This window comes from Manacus candei, unplaced genomic scaffold (genome assembly GCF_025592945.1).
Source record: "Manacus candei isolate 608988 ecotype Guabito, Panama unplaced genomic scaffold, ASM2559294v1 h1tg000049l, whole genome shotgun sequence".
Taxonomy (NCBI): Eukaryota; Metazoa; Chordata; class Aves; order Passeriformes; family Pipridae; genus Manacus; species Manacus candei.
In genome coordinates, this window is record NW_026138097.1 from 6,572,490 (window position 1) to 6,591,734 (window position 19,245).

Here is a 19,245-nt window from a genome sequence, read left to right on the forward strand (position 1 = left end):
TTATCAATGCTCTAAAATCAATGCTCTAAAAACGATGTGCAGAAATACGTCAATAATTCAAATACTATATATGAATAGAAATAAACTAATTCAACGGAGTCTCCGCCTCCTTCACAAAACAATAATAAAAAAAGTCTTTCTCCTCTCCTTAGCCCTCTTTTCAGCCCGAGCCCTCCCTGCGGGCACGCCCCTGCCGCTCCATGGGCCAGGGGGGAAGGAAAGCTGCAGGGTGCCTGTGGCCCCGGCACCACAGAACCGGGACGAGGAGGCGGGCCTGGCCCCATCTGCCCGCCACGCTCTCCCACCGGGCGGGCCGGGCCGAGCCGTGCCGTGGCGGCCAGGACAGGGCGGGACAGCCGCGCTCGCCGCTCTCCCGCTGGAATGTCCGCGGCCGCCGGGCGGAGCGCAGGGGGCGGGGCCTGCCGGGGCACCGCAGCCAATGGGGCGAGGCCAACGGGTCGCCGCAGCCAATGGGCGCGGCGGGCGGTGGCAGGGGGCTGGCGGGAGGGGGCGCTGCCGGCGGCAGATCCTGCGCGTCCGTCCGTCCGTCCGTCCGTCCGTCCGTGCGGCGGGCGGGGGTCGCGGGGCGGGGCTGCCGCGGGTTCGAGACCCGGCCATGGCGGCGGCGGCCGCTCGGTGGCCCTGGGCCCTGCTCTGCCTGGCGGCGGCTCCGCTGCTCAGCCCCGCGGCGGCCGGTGAGTAGCGACCCGCAGGGGGAGGGAGCGGGGGGAGGCGGCCCCGCGGGTCCCTTTCCACAACATGGCGCAGGGGCGGCGGCGCCCGCGGGGATGCAGCGCCGCGGGACGGTCCTGTCTGGCCGCGGGCGCGGTGGCTGGGGCCGGGGACAGAGGGCACGGCGCCCCGGCACCGCCGCTCCCCCCGCACCTGCCCTGCGCCGCAGGGGAGGGGCAGCGGCGCCGTCCCGGTGCCGGTCCCGCCTGGTGCCTGCCCCGGCTCCCCGTGGAGAGCGCCCGCCTGGATCCCTGGTGCGAGGACCGGCAGCGGCGGGGAGGGATTTCCATGGCTAAGGGCGCGAGGGGTAGGAGGCAGGGGCACGACCGGCTCTCCCCGCCGTGGGGATAGACCTCCTCTTCTGTCCCAGCGGGTTCCATGGCTCGGGGCCGAGGTGTGTGCCTTCGGCTGTCACACAGGCTGTGGGTAAATTCCCGAGACTGTGACTTGAAACGGTCCAAAGGGGTAAAACTTGATACCTGGATTGCCATATGTAGGTGTCGGAACAGGCTGTGTATCCCAGGGCTCGTATTCCTTATGGTATTGCTAACGTTTTCAGTAAGAGGGATAAGATTGATCGAGGTATTGAGTATTTTAAAAAGCAAAGGCAAGACGTTTAATATTGAGAAGGGTAGTGGTAAAATAGTTCCCTGCACTAAAGTTGTGATGGCACGTGTCTTGGCAATGTTCGCTCACAGCCCAGAAAGCCAGCTGCATCAAAACCAGCGTACCCAGCAGGTCGAGGGAGGTGATGCTGCCCCTCTGCTCTCGTAAGACCCCACCTGGAGTACCCTGCATCCAGTTCTGGGGTCCCTGGCACAGGAAAGACATTGACCTGTTAGAGCAAGTCCAGAGGAGGACTGCTAAGTTGACCAGAGGGATGGAGCACCTCCAGTGAGGAAAGACTGAAAGAGCTCAGGCTGTTCAGCCTGGAAAAGAGAAGGGAGGAGGTTATAGCAACCTTTCAGTTCCTGAAGGGAGCCTTCAAGAGACATGGAGATGGACTTCTTACAAGAGTGTGTAGTTACAGGACAAAGGGTAATGGCTTTAAACTGAAAGAGGTTAGGGTTGGGTTTAATATTAGGAAAAAATTCTTTACTGTGAGAGTGGTGGGGCACTGACACAGGTTGCCCAGAAAGCAGTGGATGCCCCATCCCTGGCAGTGTTCCAGGCCAGGTTGGATGGTGCTCTGAGCAACCTCATCTCGTGGAAAGTGCCTATGGTGGAGGTATTGGAACAAGATTATCTTTAAGGTCCCTTCCAACCGAAACCATTCTGTGATCCCATGAGTCTTGACAGGACCAAGAAAAGAAGAGTGGAAAAAGAAGGCAGCACAAGCACAGATATTGGAAAATTGCTTTTAATAAATAGATCACATTGTTGTCACAGGAATAGAAAATACAAAACATTTAATACTTTAAAGAAGAAGACTTACAGTCATTGAGGCATTTATGGGTATTTCATTGTTTTTCAATAGTTCTGGATCCTAGTGAGGCATGGTTTTGGGAAGAAAGCAGTAAAAAGCTAGTGGAATGAAATATGACATACTCTGGCCCAGATTTCTGTTGATAAACCTACTCATACTGCAAGGACTTCACGCCCAAGATCCTTCTCAGTGGTTCAGTCAAAGCCTATCTAGTAAGGTATTGTGAAATAAGACTTTATATGTGTGGTATCGTTGTACGGTATTGCTTTTTTGTTGTATCAGTGTGATATGTAGTTCAGATACAGTTGAGCAGAAATCTGTAATTGTTAAATGATCCTGGATGTGAAGATGTGCATGGTAGTAAAAGCTTTGGAGGAAACCTCTGTCTGTTTCCTGATACACTGGTCCAAATACTGGGAAGTGAGGATGAAAGTGAATATCAAGGTATCATGCAATTCATTTTATATTGGCCAAGCTTAACCATGAATGAACAAACTATTGGTATGGTAAGGGTAACAAAGCTCACTAGAATATAATGCTCAGAATGCTGCTTTACGCTTTGGTGTTTTGTGACTTCTCAGTGCTTTACTTCTCTTTTTTTTTTCTCTTGATGTGTTCATATCTCTGTTTGCTCTGTGACTTCCATTTAGTCAGGCAAATCCACTCTTAATCATCCATCACTACTGAAACAATTTACAGTTTTGTTCCAAGTTTTTAAGAATCCAGGGTTCAATGAGCAGCTATATGACGAGAAGTTCCTGCTCTGATTTCCTTTTCCACCTGTTCCTGACTGATTCTTGCACTTTTCAGATTCTGTGACATTATTCAATTTACAAAGACATGTAGTCTCTATGGAGATTTTTGGTGGGGGTTTTGTTTACTTTTTAAATTTACCCAGGGTTAATATTTGTTCACTTTTTTTTTTTAATTTACCCTGGGTTAATAAATTGCACTGTCTTATGAAGGAATTTACCAGGTCCCAAGCTAGTGCAAGTTAAGCAACAGAACTGTGATTGAAAGCAGAAGGGGAACGAGATCTCATTTTGGTGGCAGTGAGTGTTCAGTGGTAACTGTGACACTTGTTGAACAGATCTGCATCAGTTTCAGAACAAAAATTTTTTGTGTTCTTTTTCTGCCTCTGGGAAGGAAAATTTCTTGCCGTCATCTGTGGACAAGGCAGATTGTCCTGATAGGACATCAAGTGTGTACTTCTGTTCGGAAGTGATGGTTAAGTGTTTCAGGTCTTCTAAATACTTTTTTCCTTCCCCCTGCTTTTCCACAGGTTTGTCGTGTTGTTATCATGCAAAGGACAATTTAATGTGCCGTGATGTCTGTGAACAGGTAAGCTCGTTTTAAATTTGGTTTTAACTCCATCAGAGTTAAAATCGTGCCTTTAGACAATGATGTAGCAACATCAAGGTTATAAGCTAATGATCTGTCTGAATACTATGTGTGAATTGTGAGATGTAATGCTACTGAAATGAGAACTTAAAGGTTTAAAACTGTAGTCCTTTTTCCTTTCATAGTGGAAAATGGGTTCTGCTGAAGGTGAGGAGAAATAGAGATGCCAACCTGTTAGGAAATAAGAGGGGTGAAGGTATTTTACAAAATTTCTGGATCTTTTGTGTTTCCAAGTATTTGGGAATTTAAAATAAAGAACAGGATGCTGGTACTATTCTCTTGTTCTGCCAGTTCTTGTTTGTTAACTAAGCATCTGAGGTACTCATTATGATGTATGGCTTTGTGAATGCAGCCAAAATCTGCTCACCTAGTCTGTTAATAGGGTAACAACAAAGAGCTGTTTGTGCTAAATTCAAGCTTGGAAAGTATTTTTCCACAGCTTATGTTTAGACTTGTACCTTTGGGTAGAACGTTATACAGCTTTCTGTATAGTTACCTAAATTTATCTACGTAAAAATTTTACGTCAGTAAGACATACATAACATGTATACACAATTTTTGTATTAAAATTGTGTCCTTACATCATACCTGTGTCCTTTTCTTGTCTTCATTACACACTTTGGGTTGTTCAAGCACTAAACCTGATTATGATTAAATTTATATTTATCTCTGATTGTACTAACAAAGTTTTTACTTTAAATTGCACTTCTCCCTCCCTGATATATCTAGAGAATACAACCAAATCTTCTTTCAGTTTTTAAATTGTTGGGCCAAACATGGAAAAGTGTTGCGGTCTCCTTGCATAAAATATTCTTCTAATCCCTATAATAATTCTTGCAACCCTTCCAGCAGAAGTTTATCTCTTTGAATACAGGTAAGCAAAACTCTACATGGCATTATACATGAAAGTATAGCACTCAGTCTTAAAAATTGTATTTAAACTTAGATGTAAGTAAGAGAAAGAGATCCATTCCTATATATAAAAAAATTAAATGGTAGATTTAGTATCTGCATTGATATGGTATTTGGAATAATCTGTCCAATTCTTTCTGCTGGTTCATTGGTTTGAAGTTCCTAGCTTATCATGTGAATTCCGGTTAGCTCTTCAGCTTTTTACTGTCAAATTCCATCCCAATTCTGTTATACTGGTTCTAATTTTTGCATAGTTTTCTATGGGTTTTGTAAGATACTCTGATCTTGCCTCATCTGGATGACCCCTCTCTAGTCAGATAATCAGTATTTTCAGAGTCTTTGTGGTGAGAGGTTTGTAACAAGTCTAAAGCAAGACTGGTGCCTCTCAGAGTGTTCTATAAGAGCTGGTTTAGTTAACTCACATTAGGCTGGTAGCATAATTTTCTGAGTGATCCTTTGATACAGGCAAACAGCTGGCTGAAGGAGCTGTCTGCTGTTTTTTGCTGATTTTCATGTTCTGTTACTTAACCATTTTGTGCAGCTCGATTCAAATGCTTTGTCTGTGTTGAATCCATTTAGGAATGTATTTGATACTTACCCCCTTGCCTTAAATGTAAAATTTGTAGGATGAAGGTGTACAAACACAAGGGGTGACTAAGGAAACAGAGTTGGTTGAATTGCCTTTTTCCATCTTTCCAAATACCTTTTCTGAAATATTTGCCATGCACTTGTTGCCTTGTCAGTACCACCACACTGTACTATCCTGACCTGATAATTTACTAATAATTTTTTAAAAGTGTTTTCCTCCAAGATTTGGTAGTTTAAGACATAAAACACTGCAGTTGCTTGCCAGGATTGGCAGGGAAAGGGAATAAGCTTGTCCCCATATTTCTGTTTAAGTAGTGCTTAGGCAGTGCCTGTGACCAGGGTGCACAGGCAGAAATTTGGGCATTGACACAGCCAATTGTTGTGAAGAGTGTCATTAGCAAGTGCAGAAGTACTGAGGTACTTCTGAGGTGCCTGAGACTGGGTGCACCTGTTGTCCCCAGGAGGACAGTCCCTGGTGCTGTCTGGGCAAACACTCATGACACGGTGGAGGGCTTGACCCAGAGGGAGCTCTTGAGGAAAATGTGACCAACCACATCTTGGGCTGTGGGGAAAAGCTGGTGTCTCTCCTTGAGATGGTGGCACTTCAACTGTGGGAGTCATGCTCTGGTCAGCTTCCTGAATTGTCGTATAAGCTGAGGATGGAAGCATTGCCTCAGTGTAAATGGGGAGCTAGACAAGCTCTGTGGAGAACCTGCAAGGGCAGTAATCTGGACTATGCATTGCATAGAAAGAAGGATGGCCAGAGGCTGTGCTTAGTGGAGAATAAAAGTTTTTGTGGCTCCTGACAGCAGGAAGAAATTTCTCAGCCTGTCTTGGATATGCCCTTACAGAATAGGTTTGGGGCCTTAGAACAGGTGAGGAGGAACAAGCTTCACTGGGGAGCCATCTTGGCCTAATCAACAGGTTGTAAACAATAGCACCAGGCAGAAGACTCCCTTCTGCAGGGGATGGAGGCATTCATCTGCAGATTAGACTTCCTGTCTAAGGTGTCTTGGTTTTTAGGGGCTCAGATCTAGGATGTTGCAGGAATTGCAAGGCTTTTAGGGGCTCAGATCTAGGATGTTGCAGGAATTGCAAGGGTTTTTGGACCCTCAGACTGTTATCCATTGTCTGCTCATCTACATGGACACCAGTGATAAAGTATTGAGGAAGGCCTTGCATGAGTAAAAGGTAACTACAGGCCAGGGACTAGGGTGAAAGGCACAGGAGACCCAGTGATGTCCTCCTTGATCCTGCCAATTAAGGAAAAAGGCTTGATTAAGAGTAAGGATTTCTGCTAACTAGTAATTCAGATATTGTGAGCCCTTTGAAAAAGAAAACTTGGATTACAGGTTTGTTTTTCAACTAACATGATTCAAACATCTAATTATTCTCCATTCTTAGTAAGTATTATTCCACTCTTAGCTTTAGTATCATCTCCTGTTCATGCTTATTTGATTAAGTATGTCAGATATCGCAGCAAGAAATATGTAGTTCTCTCTTTCTTTAACTGACGGTTTTTTTGTAAGTTTATTTCTGGGAAGTTTGATAATGATAAATTTCCTGGCAGCGTTCATCTCTGTACCGCTCCAGAGGTCTCTATCCGCATCCTTCTCCAAGCATAAGGACAGTCCATCCCAGTCCTCAGGAAAGCACGTTAATGTTTCAAGAATCTGATGTGACTAAACAGAGAAGGAAGTCATGAACAAGCTTAAGTGAAGAAAGGCTACAGTATAGAGAAGATAGAAGCAGGGAAGGTTATACAAGAAGAATTTAGAAAGTTTGCTGAAGCAAGTAAGGTTATGTTGGGAAAGACAAAGCTCAGCTGGAATTGAGACTTGTAGAGGATGTCAAGGGCAACAAGACTTTAACCACTATGGTAGTAGGTAAAGGCTGAAGAAGGAAAAATGTGTGACTGTTGCTGAAGGCAGCATATGATTTAGTGTCAGCAAACACAGATAGGGCAGAGGTACTGAATGCCTTCTTGCTTTGTCGACAAGATCTCTCAGTCCTCTGTGCATAGGGATGAGGTACAAGGAGATGTACTACAAGTAATAGGTGGTGGATGAATTGGGAATTACTTGACCCATACATGTCCGTGGGACTAGATGGCCTGCCTCTGAGGATGCTGAGAGAGCTGGCTGGTGTCACTGCAAGGTTACTTGTTCTCTGTCATCTTTGAAACATTGTGGAATTTGAGGGAAGTCCTCAGTGACTGGAGAAGGACAGTGTACACATCTTCAAAACCAACCAATCAAACAAACAAAATACCCCAAAGGCTGGTGCCCAATCCAGTAAACTACAGACTATTCATCTTCTCTTAAATGCCTGTGAAGATCATGGACAGAGTCCTCTCAGAACGCATCTCTGAGTGTGCAAGGGGTAAATCGTGCCTGACAAACCTGATTGCCTTTGATAATAAGGCTGAATTTCTGGATGAGGGAAAAGGAGTGGATGTCATTTGTGTTGACTTTAACAAGGCTTTCAACACTGCTTCACTCAATATTTTTATATCCATTTGAGGATCATATGGTTTTGATGAATGGACAAATAGATGAGTAAAAAACTGGTTGTATAATCAGGCTCAGAGATAGAGGTTAATGGGTCCTACTTTGACTGCAGGCTAATAAGTGGAATACAAAAGGTGTCTGTCCTGTTCAACATCTTTATTAACAACCTGGAGGAGGTGGCAGATTTGACTGTTATTGAGTTTTTAGGCGATATGAAGCTGAAAGGAAGCACTGATAATCTTAATGACGGGACTGTCATCCAGGGGGACTTGGATAGATGAAAGGAATTGGCCAACAGGAACTTTATGAAATCCAGCAAGAACAAATGCAAAATCCTGCACCTGGGAAGAAAGAATCATTTGCAACAAAATGAGTTGGAGATTGATTCTCTAGGGAGCTGATTTGCTGAAAAATGACCCAGGGGTTCTGATACACAGACAGCAAGCTGACCATGAGCCAGCAGTGTCCTCCAACAGTAAAGAAAGCATCCTGGGCTATAATCCCCATTTAGGCAGCACTTCCTGGCCACACTTAGAATGCTGTGTCCAGTTTTGTCCCCCCTCTTACAAGAAAGACATCCATTACCTGGGAAGAGTTAGCAGAGTCACCCAGGGGAACAGGAGCCTAGAGCACATGCCCTCTCTGGAGAAGCTGAGGAAGAAGGAGCACGTCAGAGCAGCCTTCTGATACCTGTAGAAAGATTGCTCAGAAGACAGAAACAGGCTCTTCACTATGGTACACAATGTGAGGACAAGAGAGAGCAGTCATAAATTGAAACCAGAGAGTTCCAGCTGGTTATGAGGAATAACTTTTCCACTGTGAAAACAGAGAGGCTGTGCATTCTTTATCCTCAAACCTGACTGGATAGAACCCTGAGCAACATGGTCTGGCCTCATAATTGACCCTTCTTTGAGCAAGAGGGATCTTCTAAGATCCCTTCTAATCTGAATTATTTTATTGTTCTATGACCTCAGAAGACTCTAAATACTACTGCATTTCTTTTTTTATTCTCATTTTGAAACATGTGCTTTTGCTCTCTTGGCTTTCTTTCGATAAGTTTATCATGTTGCAAATTTAGAATAGAATTGTAATGTATTTCTCCTTCTGAAATGCATCTGTTTCAGGTTTTCATGTAATTTCCAGTTTCATATCCCACATTAATAGATCTCTTTCCATCCCTCTTGTTGTCTAGTTTCTTGTTTTAATTTGTGTTTTTTTTAATTAGACTGCTAAAGGAACAACATCTTCAGTTGCATACCATCCAGTCTAATGAGCTTCTGGCTGTTCAGTTTACTTAGATGGTACTTAAATTGTTCTTGCTCTGCTGTGGGTAGTATTCATTCCCCTGTTAGTTTTGGTAGTCTCTTTAACTAGTCTAGGTTTTGTTTATCTTTGTTCCACAAAAATTACTTGTTTCAGGTTTTTTTTTGGAAGGAGTTTAGTTGCTTGAGGTCACGTAATGTGTAGCAGAAGGTTAATTAAGTAAATAGAGCTGTATAGTATTTTGGTGTGTGGGGCAAAAATCCTCAATTTCATACTGGCCCTTTACATTCAGTAGAAACTTTTTGATCAAAGTGCTTGAGGAGGAAATTCTCATTCACTCTAAATATAAAAATTGCCTCTTTATAAAAAGCACAACATATCTGAAAGACTACAGATCTACAAAAGAAAATCTCAACTTTGTATCATATGGATACTAAGGGTTAGCCAAAGTTCTCAGAGTTGATAGTAGAGAAACTAAAACTGGTGAAATCAGTTGAAAAAAGTTTTTGATGTGCAGTTATATTCTCTATGTTTTAAGGTGTGTTTTGTTTCTAACAGATTTTGTCTTCTAAGAGTGATTCCCGTTTGAAGCACTTACTGCAGCGAGCACCTGAGTATTGCCCAGAATCAATGGTAAGGCTTGCTAGAAAAAATCTTATAATGAGATTTGATCCTCAAAGTAGGATTATTTTTTTTGTAAAGCCATCATATATTATGCTACTTGCAATAAGGTGGCTTGTATAAGCTATAAAATGCAATGAAAATCTTATCTGTGTTGTAAAAAATTGTGCTGAGTGATTGTTACTTGGATGTCAATGGCAGCAACTTGAATTAGATCATATGTTACAGCTTGTGTATGGGACAAAGCCATGAGGTCTTGGTTGGGCTAAGGCAAGGAGGCCCACATAGCTGCACTGAATTGTTTATGGCTTTATCTGAGAAACTGGGGTAATGCTTTTGTTGGATAAGTAAGATTATGGTTTCCTAAAAGTTCTTTAGTATTTCACTAAAAAGATGAAGAATGTAATCTGCTCCTTGTCTAAGGGGTGATCTAATTTAGGAATAGGTAAGTACTATCATTCAGACTGTAAATTTTAGAGTCTTATCTCTTGGCAACATAGAATATCTGAATACATTTGCTGTCTGAAAAGTCTACTTTCTTCTTGCAGTTTTTGTTACTTCTGAACAGTATCAATTCTGTTTCCAGCTAGCCTAGAGCATATGCTCAGCTCAAATGGGCACTGTGTACGAGTACTACATCTAGGAATAACATTTTATAATTTACTTTGCAAGACTGTGTATGCTTATAGATCCTTTTCTTCTGTGTGTCAAAGTTCCTTCAGCTTTTTGTTTCTGTAGATCATCAAATCTAAGGTCCTGGAAAGTTATAGACAGCTGATGTTATGAGTAAAATCTGGCATGAAAACATACTGGTGAATAGCATTTGTTTTGGTGCTGGTTTTCTTTATCTTTCATTCCTTGATAAGAAGAGTAGAATCTTGCTTATGTAGTGGAGAAGTGCATTTTATGACAGGATTGGAGAGTATCTGAAAGGGGGAAAAATGATTGGCACGATGATTTTTTTAACTCCCAATTACTGTCTTTGTAAATGGTAAGTTTGCTGTCCAGGGTGGATCTTAAATGAATATCACTGAATTGAACTGATATTTATAAACTTTTGCAAAAGACATCTAGATATAGAATAGTTAAGAGTTCAACTTAATACCATATTTACTGTTCTCAGGTATCATTTGTCTTTGTTGGAGAGATGTTCTGGTGCCATTACTCAGATTAGCAGATAGGTTTAAATTTAATCAGATGGTCTATATTATGGAGCACTGGTTACATTGTGTTGTGTATATTCCTTCAAGTAAGATGATGGAAAGGATATTGCCTGGTATTAAGTAATAAAGTAACTGCCAACACAAGAAGTCATTTTTATCTGAGAATCATTTAGGTTAGAAAAAACCCTGAAGATCATTGAGTCCAGTCATTAACCTGCTCATGGAATAAAGAAAGTCAACTGAATCAATGGGATGGAACTAGTAGCGCTAGAAGCTCTTTACCATGTTCTTTTGATCTCACTTTGGCTCTTGTATAAGTGGGAAACTCTCACAGATACAGAGGAGGACAGTTTTAGATCACTAAATACATATCCATTGCAACTTTAGATGAAGTGATTAATTCCTCTGATGGCAGAATCCTTGTGTGACAATATGGGTTCCTCTGTCAGTGTGATTTAACTGAATTTTTCATTTTGTTTTAAAGAACATGTTCAACACTCTTTCATTTAGGGTCCTATGTGTTGGGTTGACCCTGGCTGGACACCAGTTGCCCACCAAAGCTTCTCTCATTCTTCTGCTCAGTTGGACAGGGAGGAGAAAATATAACGAAAAACTCATGGGTTGAAATAAGGAGAGGGAAGGGTCACTCACCAGATGCCATCAAGGGCAAAACAGACTCGATGTGGAGAAATTAATTTCATTTGTTGCCAATCAAAATTCAGAATAGGATAATGAGAAATAAAGTGAAATCTAAAACCACCTTGCCCTCACCCTTCCCTTCTTGGGGAGGAGTGTTGATCAGTTGGAAGGCAGGAGAACTCTGCAGAGAGACCTGGACAAACTGAAGAGATGGTCTGATTCCAACAGGATGAGGTTCAACAAGGCCAAGTGCCAGGTCCTACATTTTGGCCACAACAACCCCATGCAGGGCTACAGGCTGGGCACAGAGTGGCTGGAGAGCAGCCAGGCAGAAAGGAACCTGGGAGTTTGGATTGACAGGAAGCTGAACGTGAGCCAGCTGTGTGCCCAGGTGGCCAAGAAGGCCAATGGCATCCTGGCCTGGATCAGGAACAGTGTGGCCAGCAGGACCAGGGAAGTGATTCATCCCCTGTACTCAGCGCTGGTGAGGCCACCCCTGGAGTGCTGTGTCCAATTCTGGGCCCCTCAGTTCAGGAAGGATATTGAGGTGCTGGAGCAGGTCCAGAGAAGAGCAACAAGGCTGGTGAAGGGACTCAAGCACAAGTCCTATGAGGAGAGGCTGAGGGAGCTGGGGTTGTTTAGCCTGGAGAAGAGGAGGCTCAGGGGAGACCTCATCACTCTCTACAACTCCCTGAAATGAGGTTGTAGCCAGGTGGGGTCTCTTCTCCCAGGCAACCAGCAGTAGGACAAGAGGGCATGGTCTTAAGCTCTACCAGGGGAGGTTTAGGTTAGATATTAGGAAGAAATTTTTTACAGAGAGGGTAATGAGGCATTGGAATGGGCTGCCCAGGGAGGTGGTGGATTCTCCATCCCTGGAGGTTTTTAAGATGAGACTGGATGTGGCACTTGGTGCCATGGTCTAGCAACCACAGCAGTGTTGGATCACAGGTTGGACTTGATGATCTCAGAGGTCTTTTCCAACCCTGTTGATTCTATGATTCTTCCTGGGCTCAACTTCACTCCTGACTTCTCTACATCCTCCCCCTGAGCGGTGCGGAGCAGAGCATGGGGAATGGGGGTTATGGTCACTTCATTGGGTATTGTCTCTATTGATCCTTCCTCCTTGTGCTCTTACCCTGCTCCAGCGTGGGGTCCCACCCGCAGGAGATGGTTCTTTTGGAACTGCTCCAGCCTGAGTCCCTTCCACAGGGTGCAGCCCTTCAAGAACAGACTGTTCCAGTGTGGGACTCCCACAAGGCCACAGGACCTGTCAGAAAACTTGCTCCAATGTGGGCTGTTCTCCACAGGACCACAGGTCCGGCCAGGAGCCTGCTCCAGTGTGGGCTCTCTGCAGACTGCAGTTTCCTTCAGGGCACATCCACCTGCTCCAGCATGGGGCTGCAGGTGGATTTCTGCTCCACCATGGACATCCCTGGTTTGCTGAGTAACAGTCTCCCTCACCGTGGTCTTCACCACAGGCTGCAGGGAGATCTGTGTTCTGATGCCTGGAGCAGCTCCTCCCCCTCCTTCTTCACTGACCTTGTTGTCTGGAGGGCTGTCTCACATATTCTCACTCCTCTCTCCAGCTGCAGTTGCGCAGTAGTTTGTACCCTTTCTTAAATATGCCATCCCAGAGGCACTGGTAACATCGCTGATGGGCTCAGCCCAGCTGGAGCCAGCTGGAACTGGCTCTGTCTGGCATGGGAGAAGCATGGGACATATGTGACAGGTCGATGTCTGACATGTAATTTCTTTTATACTAGCCCCAGTGTAAAGAGTCCTCTGTAGTCAGCCTGGCTAGTAGTCTTGGTAATAACATTAATGAGAGAGATAAGGACAACAACTCTTTGATAAGCTTTTCACCTTTCTTTTTTCCCTAAAAAAAAAAAGGAACCATTTACAGAATTCTTCTGCCTAATATCATCAGCCTTTTAGCATGACCTGTGTTTAGAACCAGAAGTGCTTTGCAGTTGGGGTGAACCCAACAGCTCCCTGTTGTAACTTCTTATGTTAGTAAACTTTACATATGCAACTCTTTCTTCCATGTATCTGTCTTTCTCTGAAACTAATTTCTCTGGTCTCTGGGATACTTTAAAACCTTTTTTTTGTTCATTTTCTATGTGGTTATTTGTTTGTTTGGGGTATTTTTAAGGTGATGGAAAGGAATACTAGGGCAATAAGTTTCTTCAGAGACTTGATCCTAGATAAATATTATTCATTGTCTAAGTTGCTATTTAGTTCTCTAAACACTGGTGGAGAAAGTTGACTAGCTAGTGTTTTCCAGGTAATCACGGTATGTTCTGCATCTGCAAAAATGTTGCTAATGATTCCACAGTCTGTGGAGAGCAGAAGGAAGTGGTACTCAACTTCTGTCTCATAGCACTTCTTCAAAAGATGTTTAAATGTAAGAATTCTTCCAGTCAATTATTTTAAACCCAGTGAAAAAATACTGAAAATGGCAGTTTGAGTCTGCTGGAAACCCTCTTATTCTATTTACTTACATTTGTTTAATTGCATTTTTACTTTTCAGAGAGAAGTCTGGGGTTGTATAAATTCTTCTTTGCCAGGTAAGATATACCAGTTTACTATTGAATCATGTTGCTTTTTCACTATATACGTATTTTGATTTTGTGTCCCCCAACTGCACCTATAGGTTTCATGATAATTTAACTTCCATTATGCTTCTATTATAAACTGTATTTGGTGTCTAGTTTCCTTTAGTATACAATGAGTTTCCTGTGCATTTTATTAACACTTCTTTCCTTTTACTAGTTAGAAAATATTTAATATTTTGGCCAAACTGCTGGGCTCAAAGGTTTGTGATCAGTGTCTCAAAGTGCAGCTGGAGGCGAGTATCCTAAGGGTTGATGCTGGGTCTAATCCTGTTTAACATCTTCATTAATGATGGAGGCGGAGTGCACCCTCAATGTATTTGGAGGTGATGCAAAATTGAAAGGAGAAGTTGCTAGACCAGATAATTGTGCTGCCATTCAGAGGGATGTTTATTAGCCAGGGGAACAGACAGACAGGAACCTCTTGAAGTTCCAGAAGAGGAAGTGCTAAGTCCTGCACCTGGTGAAGGCCCCATGCTCCACAGCACACAGAAGGCTGACCCAGCTGGAAAGCAGCTTTGTAGAAACATACCTGGAAGTCCTGGTGGACTGCAAGTGGAATATGATCCAGCAATGTGCCCGTGTAGCACATTGGCCAACAGCACTCAGACTGCATTAGGAAAATGCTGCCAGCAGATCAAGGGAGCTCATCCTTCCCCTCTAGTTAGCATTGGTCAGACCACATCAGGGATTTTGTGTCCAGGTCTGAGCTTCTTAGTACAAGAAAGCTATGAAGACATTAATGCAAGTTCAGCAAGGAGACATTTTAGGGTGATTAAGGTGCTGGACCGTATACGAGGGCAGGCTGAGAGAGCTGAGAGACTGTGTTATGCAACTAGATGATCTTTTATAGTTCGGGAATCTGTGTTGTACAGATGAATTTGATGAATTATCAGAACTATGGACTCCAGTCAATTAATTGTGCACTGAAGGTGTATTTTCATCTAGAAATGCACACACCTTAATTACCTTGATGACAAAATATATTTTTAAGTGGCTGTATTAAGATTGGAGTTGTGTTTCTCAAAAATGCGACCACTTGCCAAGAAAATGCTAACTACAGCTGAAACTTATCAACCTTCTTCATTTGGCATGTATTGTAGTTTGCTTCATTCTTTTATCACAATTTAGTTTAGTTCCAGTATGTCTTAAAAACACAGGATCTGTATTGCACAAAATATGGGTGCCTGATTACTCAGTGGTGATTCACTGGTGACTGTTCAGTGGTGACATTGCCCCTAAAGCTGTACAGCTGTACTAATCATGTGTTTCTCCTGGATACAGCTAGTTATTGCAGCAGAGATTTCTGGAAATCTTGGTTTCATACTGCACATGATATTTGCCTAATGTTTTTTAGATTGCTTATGCCTTACAATGTCAATCCTAGTAATAAATATTCTACCAAACATTATTGTTCTGATTGAAAGGAGTCTCCAGCTAGAAATTTATGCGGAAACAACCAATACGTTCTTTTATGCCTAAACCAGAACCTAGTGAGTAGTTGATTTGGCAATTAACTGTACATATGTAGTTAACCCCATGTGCCTGATTTCCATGTAGACAAGCATTTACTTTTGGAACTAGTGTGAAACAATGCGTCAAATTCCAAATTTTTGAACAGTGATTACAAGCTGCTCATGTGTGCACAACAGCCATCTCTTTGACACTTTAAAAAAGATGCTCAACCTCTGAAAAACTAATCCTGCCCCCCAGCTGTAGAAGTGAAAGGTGAGCTGAATTTGCAGTTTTCATGACCTTCACAGCTGCTTTGAACTAGTGTTAATTGGAAAGCTGAGCCAATACTCTGAATAGATGTAAAGAGGATTTCAACAGACCAATAGATTGCTGGCCTACAGTGTCTGCAGAAGGTCTGTACCGTTCAGATGGTACAAGGCCACTTCAAACTGACAGAATACAGGCTACAACCAAAAGCTGTTCTGCACCTTTGCTCCTCTGCTCCCTCCACCTGCTGTGCAATGCTGTTACCTTACTTATGCCAAGCATTAAGGTTTTAATTTTTATTTTAATAACTCTGTTATGTATTTTAATTTCCTAGGGAAATATGTTCATTTAGTAAAGATTTTGCTTCTCCTTTATAAATTTGCCATTTGTGCATTTTCTTAATTTGCCCATCAGAATATCATGAAAGACGGATACTGTTAAGACTTTCTATGTCACCCATGTTTGTAAAGATGACCAACTGTATTTTAAGGGCAATTTTCTTCATGATAAAAACCAACTTGTCATTTTTTTCCATTGATTGCAACTATTTTTAATTACTTTTTTTCCCCACTGTTTTCTTATCATTTGAATTTAAGATCATTGGTCTTGCTCCTAGCACTTTCAGTTCCCTTTTTTAAAGCTAAACATCCCTTGTGATTCTTCTGAATAGGCATTTCTGCTAGGCTTAAGAGCATTTTTTAAATATAAGTTGTTCATTCTTTTACTTTCTACTTTGTATTTCTACATGAAGAGTATAATTTGTGCACGTAATAAAATACTGCTTAGATTTTAAAATATTCATAGCAAAAATGAGTGATTCATTTTAGTTAAATAATTCCACTTCCAGCCCTAAGAAAAAGAGTGTAACAAGTTTGTCACAGCTGCTGGGCAGCTGCATGGGTCAAACCTTCCCTTCAATTATTTCTGTCTTTAAAGTTACATGAGAAATAGATTCAGGAATGCGTTTTTGTTTTATTTCTGATGTCTTGAAAGTCTTAGAAAATCTGTGTCTACGAATAGATTAAGACAATGAAACAACTTACGGCAGCAATTTGCTTTTCTGTGTAACTTTATCGTAAGAAATGAGGATAATGGCAATAGTGAAATGAATGCATTAAGAGAGACAGGAAGATGTGAAACTTTTATTGGAGAAATTTCTGGATATGAAATCTTGTTCTTGGGGAGATAAACGACAGAAGCAGCATTGTGGGTTAACGCCAGTAGGCAGCTAAATACCACACAGCTGTTTGCTCCTTCCCCCACCAGTGGCACAGTGGAGAGAGCCAGAAGGGCAAAAGTGAGAAAACCCATGGTTTGAGGTAAAGACAGTTTATAATTTTAAAATGGAACAGAACAAAAGCAATAAAAAAGAAAAGGAAAAAAAAAAAACCAAACCCAAGAAAAGCAAGTGATACAAAAGAAAACAATTGCTCACCACCAACTGACTGATGCCCAGACAGTTCCCAAGGAGCGGCAGCCACCCCCAGCTTTTGTGGCTGAGCATGATGCCATGTGGTATGGAATATCTCTTTGGCCAGTTGGGGTCAGCTGTCTCGGCTGGGTCCCCTGTCAACCTCCTGTGTACCACCAGCCTACTTATGGGTCCATATGAAAACCAGAAAAGGCACTGATGCTGTCTGTGTTAGCAGCAACTAAAACATCCCTGTGTTATTGACAGTGTTTTAGTCAGAAATCCAAAACATAGCCCCATACAAGCTCTGCTGGAGAAATTTAACTCCATCCTGACCAAAACCACTACAGGAAGCTTGAAGAAAAATTAAGGATCATATTCTGCATTCACAAAGTTGGTTGAAAAATGTGGTATTGCAACCAACAACAGGATGCATCTCTATGAGATAATGTTGCTGATTTTAATTATTTTTCCTGGGATTTTTTTTTCTGCTTATATTTCAGATTAGATAAAATATCCCAATCTAATACTTCCATTGAAAAAAATAGAAATTGAACTATTGAAAATAGTTTGCACATAAAGCATCTTTAAACTCGGTGTATGGAAGGTACTTCATTAATTGCCAGGTTCAGCACTTCAGAAAGCACATACTTGTTCTCTTCTTGCTTAAAGTTGGTTTGGAGTTCCAATAAAAATCAAATCTGTAAATAGGCTTCTTGAATGAGAACAAGGTTATCAAATTTGAAAAGGAACTGACACATAGAGGGAAGGGAAAACAGTGGCATAGCTTCTCTTTCTACTCTAATATGTCTGTCATCTTATTTTCCAAGGAGTTTTGAAGAAGTCTGATGGGTGGGTTGGTTTAGGTTGCTGTGAGCTCGCTATTGCTGTGGAATGTCGGCAAGCATGTAAACAGGTAAGGCTTTCTAACTTATTGATGGAATCTGTAAAGGTTCTGAAGCTCTCTTTGGTAATGCTAAACTTAATTCCTTGAATTTTTTGTCATGGTATGTCCATAAAATTTGTTACTTTAAAATAATGCTGAGTGGAAGGTAATGTATGGCTGTTTCTAGGCTCTCTTTTTTTGCAGGATCATGTTTAGTGATGCCACGTTGTAGTTACTGCCCCAAATAGATTTTCGTGTCTCTTCAAAGAGGTTTTTGTTCATTAGATGGAAGAAAGGGGTTTTTTGGTGTTAATAGTAACAGTATTTTTGTCAAGTAAAAGTTTTAAGCATAATACATACATTTAGAAATTACCTTTTTATTAAAAATGTGTGAATAATTTTGGGATTATTTTTTCCCCCCAAATATATAAGAACATCTTCAGAATTGAAGAGCATATTCTTATCTATCATCATCCTTGTATCTCAGTTGTGGAGCACATATGTACTTAAAATTCAAAGTTGTGTCTTAATCTTGACCCAGCAGCCTATTGTAAATTGTTGTCATAAAAAAACCCAATGCTACTTTCACCTGAAATCATAGCATTAAAACTATATGACAAGAGATGAGCCATGAGTACCCAGAGCAGTGTGATAAAGAGAGGAGGAGTGAGTAAACAAACTGGGTACTTTTGATCTTCTGAATATAAGATACATGTATTTGTTGTCAAATTCATTTTCTATCAAAGTTTTCGAATTTGTCTTAATGTTTAAGTGTTTTCCAGACCTGATTAAAACACTTCTGTTTATTGCAGTGTCCTATGAAATTCTGCTTTTAATTTGATCTTATGATTGTTACATCATTTCTTATTATTCTCCGAATCAGATGCTGTATCATTTGATTGCAGACTCTGCTGTCTCAGAATCTTGGCTGTATTTTGTACTTTAGCAGACTCTGGTTAAAACATTTTCTATTATTTTCATTTATACTCATATACCAATACTTCCCCAATATTAGGGATAATGGGAAATATTTGGATTTTAATTTTGATTCTTGAAACTTGAGGGGGTTTTGAAGGCATTTTGAAGAAGGTGATATAGGTCCAAGGTCGGACTTTACCCAGGTATTTTAAATTATTGAAGTAACATGTTAGTAGTAATAATAGTTTTGAATATCTGCCATATGAAAAAGGAGCATGAAATACTCTATAGAACAAACTGATCTGCAGTTTGAAGGGAGAATTTCTGCAATTCAGTTTGACAGTAGGAACCATAGTACTGTACATACAAGAGAAAGGAGATGGGAAAGGGACATTAGCATGCAAAATAGGGAGATGGTTATGCTCAAGTTCTTCCATTTCC

The 19,245-nt window shown here is 41.8% G+C and overlaps 1 protein-coding gene across 1 annotated transcript in view; it reads left to right on the forward strand.

The window, feature by feature from the left end:
• Positions 1 to 545: 545 nt before the first annotated feature.
• The window catches only part of RECK (reversion inducing cysteine rich protein with kazal motifs), a 53,066-nt gene continuing 34,366 nt past the window's right edge, over positions 546 to 19,245 (forward strand). Inside the window, exons 1-5 of the mRNA XM_051798882.1 lie at positions 546 to 695; positions 3,441 to 3,499; positions 9,391 to 9,465; positions 13,786 to 13,822; positions 17,831 to 17,916. Of these exons, the coding sequence (XP_051654842.1) occupies positions 617 to 695; positions 3,441 to 3,499; positions 9,391 to 9,465; positions 13,786 to 13,822; positions 17,831 to 17,916 (336 nt within the window). The 5' untranslated portion in view covers positions 546 to 616. The remainder of the gene's footprint in view (positions 696 to 3,440; positions 3,500 to 9,390; positions 9,466 to 13,785; positions 13,823 to 17,830; positions 17,917 to 19,245) is intronic.